This window comes from Cibotium barometz, chromosome 3, assembly GCF_041138505.1.
Source record: "Cibotium barometz isolate CiBa-2024 chromosome 3, ASM4113850v1, whole genome shotgun sequence".
Lineage (NCBI taxonomy): Eukaryota > Viridiplantae > Streptophyta > Polypodiopsida > Cyatheales > Cibotiaceae > Cibotium > Cibotium barometz.
The window spans coordinates 14,661,874-14,670,804 of NC_141048.1; the positions used below are offsets into that span (position 1 = coordinate 14,661,874).

Genomic DNA, 8,931 nt, shown 5'->3' on the forward strand with positions numbered 1-8,931 from the left:
AAGTAATTTCTGGTGAATTTATGCTGATAAATTTGTTGTAATCATCACCTAAACACCAAATTGAGTTGTAAATGTTGATAAAACGTGGTGCTCATGCTAGATCAAGTGTGTGGAGAGGAGAGACTCACAAAATACAAGAACAAACTCTTGCTTATTAAGTTGTTTATGCATACAACTAGGCCTTGCTCATATATAAAATGCCTCATGGCTTCACCTTTAAATAGGTGAACAAGTGGACCTCAAGTCCATTCACACTCACACTCACACCCTTCTCTCACCCTTCTACATAACCTTAGTCTCTTAATACCCCCCCTCAATACCAACTATGGAAGGATGGAATAGGTGGTATTGGACATAATATGCCTTTATAACATTAGGCGTACAAGGCTTGGAATATAGGTGTGATTATCTAGGATTTACAAATGTGTTCCTAGAGTCTTAGAGGCTATTATATTGATGCCATCTGTCTTTATTGTTGTCGATGAAGATGTACACCTCAATGATGGTGCACCCCACTCTTTGTATTTGCTTGACTTCTTGTAGATGACATGCTTAGGAGATACATGCCATTGCTTCCACCATATGCTTTCCACCTTGACCATTCTCACACAATGATCAAAAGCAGGCTGCCACCCTTGCTTAAATGGTTTGCTTTTAGATGGTCCTCCAACATGCTTTATGCTTCCTTGAATAATATATCTCCTCCATGAGTAATGAGGTAGATTTAAATGGGGAAGGAAAAGGGAGGGTCTTACCACTTGCCTTATGGATTGGTCAAGGGCAGTGTCTACTCCACAATTACAATAGCTTTTATGCATGTTGGTTAAATGATACCCTTTAGGGTTTGAAGTTACAAGCTTAATGAGTAATTGGTTGAGGTAAATACTCAAACAAATAAGGTTTATCATCTTTGGCTCAAGAAGGAGAGGACATGGCTCATAATGTTGCCAATGCCTCTTACAAAAGTAATGCCAAAAGATGCTTAAAATCATGACAACCAACAAGGTAGAGCATTTAGGGATTCTATGCTTAACCTTACAACTCATCTTATATGATGAAAATGCAGAATATGCAGCGGAATGACATGCCTTGGGCTTGGAAGGTGAGAACATATGGCTTATGGCATGCCTATGCCTCTTACAAACAAGGGCCTCAAGGGTAATACACATAAACATTGAAGATGAGCACTTAATGTACATGTGCCCAACTTTAAGAACACTCAAAAATCTGAGTTTTATGATAAAAAACCAGAATTCTTTAATCTCTTTAGCTTATGAGATGAAGACAATTGGTTCATGGTTGCACCATTTCTTTTTGGAAGAAGCGGTCGTCACGATGAAGACTTGAATGTGGCACTTATGGTGTGTGCCCGGCCTCCATGTTGATGAAGAAGAGCCTTCTTAATGTAAATGACTTCCTCCTTTGATGGTTAAGACCACCTTAGTGTTGAGCAACACTTTAGTTGATGATTAATATCACCATTAGTGTGTATAAAACACAATTAGTGCTAAAAAGCACATTTTTAGTGTAAAATAACATTTATTTTGGTGATATGTTCACCATTAGTGTTTAATAACACTATTAGTGTTTAAGAACACTTTCCCTTTGCTGGATTAACAGAGTAATTTAGTGTTAAACAACACAATTAGTGCTTAAAAGCACACTTTGGAAGCTTTGAAGGCTTGAATGTTGATGTTGATGTTGAAGCTTGTTGAGCATGAGGCTTATGGCTACCTCATGTGGATGGGAGCTCTTCAAAATCAAGTGAAAGATCAGCTACAAGCATTCACAAGCTCTCGTGAGTGATTAAAGCAAGGGGGTGATGATATGAGCAAGAAAAATCACCAAAAATCAAGCTTTAATGGAAGCTTGAGGGGACAAGAGAGAGGCGACTGGTTTTCTTCTGATTGCCGTCGCGTCAGGGCGCCATCGGAGCTCAAATCAGAGCTGTAGCACCTTCACTCAATGGGCTATCAAAGCCCTAAGGTGGCTTGCCTTATTGTGGCCTACATACGTAGAACTGCTGTACGACCAGCGCAGGAACAGTCGGGTCACTCAGCCGGCAATGCCGCGATGAATACGGGAGTAATCACCAAATTGGTTGTATGATTAGAAGCGCCCACGAGTCCTCTTCATCTTCCATGTTGACATCTCCATGAGATTTTGCCTCTACCGGCTGCTGGAAGACCTCCAATGGAAGAGGGTTGAGCTCCACACAAAGAAGATAAGCAAAAAATGGATATTTTTGACCTAATCTACACCACAAGTGGTTCAAATCACCTAAGCTCTAGATACCATGTTGATAAAACGTGGTGCTCATGCTAGATCAAGTGTGTGGAGAGGAGAGACTCACAAAATACAAGAACAAACTCTTGCTTATTAAGTTGTTTATGCATACAACTAGGCCTTGCTCATATACAAAATGCCTCATGGCTTCACCTTTAAATAGGTGAACAAGTGGACCTCAAGTCCATTCACACTCACACCCTTCTCTCACCCTTCTACATAACCTTAGTCTCTTAATAGTAAAAGGGTAGACACTACCCTTGAATCTTGAAATTGGATGAAGAGGTAAGACTCCCTTCACATCATCATGAGCACGGCACAAGAGATAGCCAAATTTAATGGGGAGCAGTTTTATACATGGCAAACAAAAACCATGTATCTGCTCATGAGGAAAAATTTGTGGGGGCTAGTTGAGGGAAGAGATGAATGCCCAGAGGTGAGTGGGAAAAATCAGTGGAAGAGTAGGAATGAGAAATCATTAGGACTTATTGCACTCAGTCTAAATGATGAAATCATTCATCACATCACAAGGATACAATGGGCAAAAGATGCATGGGATGAACTCAATAAATTATTTGGCACTCAAGCAAAAAATTCAAAGATAAATCTGTTAATGCAATTCTACAAACTGGATATGAAGGAAAGTGAACCTTTAATCACACACTTTAACAAATATAAAAGCATTAAGCACAACTGACAGCCATTGGCAAGAAGGTAGATGATGATGAGGCACTAGTAGTGTTTTTGAAGAGTGTGGACAAAGGTGATTATAAAAACATTGTAGCAACATTAAAGAACGTACCTAAATTAAAGCTGCACGAGATAGAAGGAGCTCTACTAGAGCAAGGGACCAAGGTCAAAGAGAAGAAATGGCTGGACTCAACAACTAGAGAGGAAAAAGCATTCTTCTCCCGAGGAGGATTCTCTTGAGGACGAGGACGAGGAAGAGGCATAGTAGGAGGAAGGACCTTCACTTGCCACAACTGTGGAAAGCCAGGACACATAGCAAGAGATTGCTACAGCAAACCCAGTGGAGAAGGAACGACATCGACAAACTTCGTGGAGGCTCCTAAGGAAGTGGAGTCATATCATCTTTTCTGAGAGAGAGAGAGAGAGAGAGAGAGAAACCCCACAACCCAATGTAACCTGCCCCAACAGAGTAAAACCACCTCTGAGCCACCGATGATGTAGGCCATGTGGTAGATGTATGTGGTAGATGTATGTGTGAGCACTTTAGTCATGGGCACTTGTAGTAGCCTTGGACATGTAAAGAGAGAGAGAGAGAATGTCAAGGACTGAGTGGTAGATGTATGTGGTAGATGTATGTGTGAGCACTTTAGTCAAGGTCATGGGCACTTGTAGTAGCCTTGGACACATAAAGAGAGAGAGAGAGAGAATGTCAAGGAGTGAGTTTAGGGACTTGAGGCGCTGGTCGCGGGCTACCAAGTAAGAGGGGAACTTAGTATAGGGTGCAGGTGTGCTAGGAGTATTCACTTGAGGGGAGGTGTTGAAATATACAAGTGAATGGGGCGTGTGTGGGAACAAGCCCTTAGCAAGAGGCTGTAAAAGAGAATCTGTAAATGAGAGAGAAGCTGTGAAAAGGTGAGAAGTATCTACTGGGAGAGAATAAAGGGTAGCATGAGAAGATTTAGGATGTGTGGAGATATTCTGGGAAGAGGTGGAGAGAATCAAGCAAAAGAGGTGGAGTGAATCAAGGAGAGATCAGTGGGATTAGATGCTTGATGTAAATTCTATAAATTAAGGCATTGGCCTAATGAGAATTTACTGGTTATTATCCATGCCTACATTAAGCTATCAGTTAATTGCTCACTAATCACACATCTTAATTATCATCTAATCTCTTTGTTAATGATGTTGATTCTAGCATTTGATCCACCATAGCTCATCACATTCCTGCAAATTTAACAGTTACTAGCTCCACGCTTTCAAGTCTCACCTTTTGCTATCAGCAATTGCAAGGACACATCTCTCTCGGGAGATAGATGTACAAAGAAGAACAAGTTATCCTCTCACCCTCTCTCACTCTCTTCACCCTCTCTCACAAAGCATAGTACAAGAACAACAAGCTATCCTCTTAACTCTCTCTCTCTCTCTCTCTCTCACACACACACACACACACGCGCGCACGCACGCACGCACACACACACACAAAAGTAAGGAAGGGGGATTATGTCTTTGCATTATGGGAAAAATAACTTATACACATCACACTTGGGAGTTCAAAACCTACACATCAATTAGCACAAAGGTGTATTGTGTCTTTGCACTATGATAAAAATATCTTATACACACCACACTTGGGCATCCAAAACTTGAACCAATAATTAGGTAACGTGGACGTGGCCAGCTTTTCTCATTAAGATTATAATGTCTATAGTGCCTTTTCATGACACTTATTGCTAACTCTCTTTGTAGTGGAGAACGCTTGTTAATCCCAAAATGGGGTTAACAAAGGTAGTGTGTTTGAAAGTAACATGGTTTTAGTACTACATGTAGAATAAACATCGAAATCATAACTTAAATGTATATTTTTTGTTCTATAGAAAAAAGAATGCCAAATTTAAATAAAAAAAATTCAATTCGAAGTGGGGAAAAAATATATTGTAAAGTGGGGGTTTGTACCGAGAACAAAATACACTATTTGTTGATAATGAAAAACCCATTAGGCAATCATTCAATAATGGGAGGTTTTTTTTAATTTGACTTAAGAAATAAGCAACAATGAATTAGGAGAGTGTTCATGTTCATTTGTGAGACTATTGGGGTTCATGGTTGGCATCAGTGCTCGAAAAAAAGCTTTTTCCAACCAATCAAAAATAAAGGCATTTCAGAAAAGTAATCGAAATTTATTGTTGGATAAAAGCTAGGATTATAACTAAAATGTATTATAACTAAATGCTAGGATTATAACACTAAAATGTATTATTTTTGTCCCTTGAAATGTAAAGTTGCAATCCAGATTTTTAAATTTCAACCGGCACTTTTTTCGAGCACCGATTGGCATGTGCACTTGATGTGCCATTGTGCCAAAAACGTGTAAATAAAGCCTCACCAAATATCTAATTCAAATATTAAATACATTCAAACAGAAAGAGCAGGGGCACATAAATGCCCATTGAAGCAGGGGCCCGCCGGCCTTTGAACCTTCCGGCAGTCGCAGCCGATCTACATGAGCAGGTAAAGCTCGGATCACCTTCCTCAATTCTTAGGATTGTCGACCTTGTCGTAAGAAATGGGCTCCCGACGCGTTCTCCGTCGGTCTCCCGTCGGTTGCCGATCCACGCTGCCTCCTTATAAATGCATCGCTCTGCAGCGATCCCACTTCCGTAAATGGTTTCTTGCGTGTCGTGTGATGATTCACGTGTCGGAATGAGCAAGCTTTCCGTTTGCTTCAGTTCCGTCTCAACTCTTCCTTCCAGGTCAGGATGGGAAAAACGTATCTATACGATCTCGTCTTTGTCCTAGCCTCCATGCACATCTAGAACATAGCCTTTGATAATCACCACTATACCCATCTCTTCAATCTGTCGACATACCCACACACATCCATGGAGCACCCTCCCATCCACAAATGCTTCACCACTCGCCTCATGGATGCCCTTTTCTTCTCTGATGCCGTTTATGAACACACCCCACAGGCTGTAGTACATAATCTCAGCGCAAAACTTGGCAGGATTTACCCTCTCATGGACTTTGGATTCACTGAGGATGGCCACCATCAAGCAGTGCTCATCGCGCGAAGCACCACGAATGGTGGCAGTGGGCATGTCGTCGTGGCATGCAGAGGTACATCTGGTGTCAAAGATGTCCTGCAAGATCTCAAGTATTTTCCCACTCGTCTGCCCTTTGCCAAAGGGGCTGCACATTGGGGGTTTGCAGAGCGAGCCCAGAGCATCCCCATTGATCTGATATGTGAGCTTTTGGCAGCCGGAGAAGATGTCACCTTCACAGGGCATTCCCTTGGGGGTGCTGTGGCCTCGCTTTTGAGCTTGCGGGTGCTGGAATTTACACACGGTTGTTACCAGCAGCAGGTGCAATGCATCACTTTTGGATCACCTTTGTTTGCTAATTGGTGTCTTGCTGACTTCATCAACAACAGGTACAAGGACTCATTTGTTCACGTCATCTCCAAAAAGGACTTTGTTCCAAGGGTGATGCCATTCTTATCTGCCGTGCAGAAGCTGCTATACACAAGTGAGAATCATTTAAAAGGTCTTTGGATCTTGAAAAAAGCATTGGAATGCTTACATTGGCTCCCTATCGGAGCATTAATCACAAACTTAGAGCAAAACATACCTTTCCTGATAAAGTTCATCTTGAAGTGTGTAGCAAAGCTTACAGTCTCTTCGGAGTTGAATGGGTCATTTGCTTTTGCCGGCCATATTTGGATTCTAGACACTTGCAGGGAGACAGGATGTACACTCACACTGGCTTGCTCGGATGATCTAAACATGTGGCATTCCCAACTCAATTTTGGGTTTGGTGTACGGGTGACACCATCAATGCTTGATAATCATGCCATGTCAAGATACTATGAAGGTGTTGTGCTGGCTCTCTCTCAAACACTTCGCCTTAACGACAGTGCTGCCAGTGCAAATGAAGTTTGTGAGCCAAAGCAACTATGTGGGAAATACTATGGTTCGTGTGACAGCCTCTTGGAATCACCAGATACTAACAGGCCGATCAACATTACACAATCATGTAGCTTTGCCATGTCGGCGAGTGGTGCCAATATGGTGCCTACATGCCATCATCTTGCAGAGAGTAATGAATGTCATTGCTTATCGATGTTTGAAGCAGGGTTGGAGGAAGCATTGCATAAGTGCAACAAAAATTGTATTTGTGCTCCTATAAATGGTGCTAGCAACAACAAGAAAGCCAAATTGGGAATGCTAGCAGGCAGAAGCCAAGCCCTAATGAAGCATTTGGGATGCTGTGCAGGAGTGGTGAAATTATTTCTTCCATTTACATGGGAAAGGTTATCAGCTGGTGCCCGTCTACAAGAGATGCAAAAAGTTCACGTTGCATCAAAAATGGTGAGCAACTCAATTCGAGAAAATCGCTCCAGACGGCCTGTTTTACACAGATTGCACTCCTGGAGTCACAATATTTTGAAGCCAGTCATGGAGTGTGAAGGAGAGCAAGCTTTCAAAAGAAACAGAAGTTCTTCTATACTTCAGCAGGCTGCTACTTGTGAAATGCAAAGTGTTTTGACAAAGAAAGTCTTACGGTCATCTCCCAAAAGACAGTTCAGAATTGGGTGGTTGATTGGATCCGTTGGTAGAGTGGCAAGACACCTTCAAGCACTTGATAACCTATGTATCTTCACAATTGTGAGCATTTTTTTCAATAATTTGCATGGCTAGAGTGGTGTTTGTTCTATTAGACAAAAAAAGGGTGTCTTGTTGCTTATTTCTGAGAGACAATTTCAGAGAATGTCACAATTTTTGGACGTTGTAATAAAAGCAAAGTACTAAGCATGTTTTGATGCATTTTTTGTCTTTCTTGTCTATTTCTTTTAAGGGTCTTTACTGACAAAATCCCTGCTTGTGAAAAGGGGAGATGTCACCCACCTGTCTGTCGTGAGCGGGGGAAGAAGGGGGGAGATCTTCCCCATCAACCCCCTTCCCATCTGATGTGTGGGGGATCAGTTTAAAGACCGAAGTGTTACATGCACCAGTGGAAGTTGAGTGATTAGGTGTGTGTTTAACTCAAACACTGCTGCACTTCATGTTCAGCAGTAGGTAAAATAGCAAGCTACAACAGTAGGATTAGATCTGCTAGTACCTACAGCATCCTCAACAGATCATTTTACCTTCTATAGTGCCGTGCCAATAGAAGAAGAGATAAGAGTCATTAAGCATGGCTTGAACCAATGTCAGAAACTATTCCCACTTACCTGTAAGAAAATATAGCCAATGTGGACATCACAAGACAAAAATACTTAATGCAAGAGATGGAAATTCAGCTATTACAAACCAATGTTACAAATTGATAGCATTTGTCCACCCATGTGCTTTGGCAGGAGCTTTGATGGCAATCTAGGTAGTAGGCGCACAACTGTTGTGAAATAGATCTAAGTTATTGATCTCAATATGACTATGAAGGTAACCAAACATGTCTATATATGATCTCAATATGACTAAGGAGGCAGCAAAACATGTCTATAGTATAGAATCCAAGGTTGGTGCTATCGCACATCGGCCTATATGCCGGCTACTCTATGAGTGGTTCAAATGGACCGAACCCATGTGCTTTGGCAGGAGCTTTGATGGCAATCTAGGTAGTAGGCGCACAATTGTTGTGAAATAGATCTAAGTTATTGATCTCAATATGACTATGAAGGTAACCAAACGTGTCAATATGACTAAGGAGGCAGCAAAACATGTCTATAGTATAGAATCCAAGGTTGGTGCTATCGCACATTGGCCTATATGTCGGCTACTCTATGAGTGGTTCAAATGGAACAAACCAACCACATCACTCGATTGGGAATATTCCTTACTCATTTGAGGTTATTTGGGCGCCCATTTGAGCCCCACAACTCGAGGACTAGGTGTACCTAGGAAGATCTTTTACCCAAGTGTGTGGTCAATCGGTCCACACTTGCATAATCCTCCTTGG

General features: G+C 41.6%; 1 protein-coding gene across 1 annotated transcript; it reads left to right on the forward strand.

Moving 5' to 3' along the window:
• Positions 1 to 5,442: 5,442 nt before the first annotated feature.
• LOC147639739 (uncharacterized) lies at positions 5,443 to 7,798 on the forward strand. Its single transcript, XM_086773457.1, has 2 exons — positions 5,443 to 5,484; positions 6,407 to 7,798. Exons 1-2 carry the CDS (start codon positions 5,477 to 5,479, stop codon positions 7,671 to 7,673), a joined length of 1,275 nt encoding a protein of 424 aa, XP_086629583.1. The 5' UTR covers positions 5,443 to 5,476; the 3' UTR covers positions 7,674 to 7,798.
• The last annotated feature ends 1,133 nt before the right edge of the window (positions 7,799 to 8,931 follow it).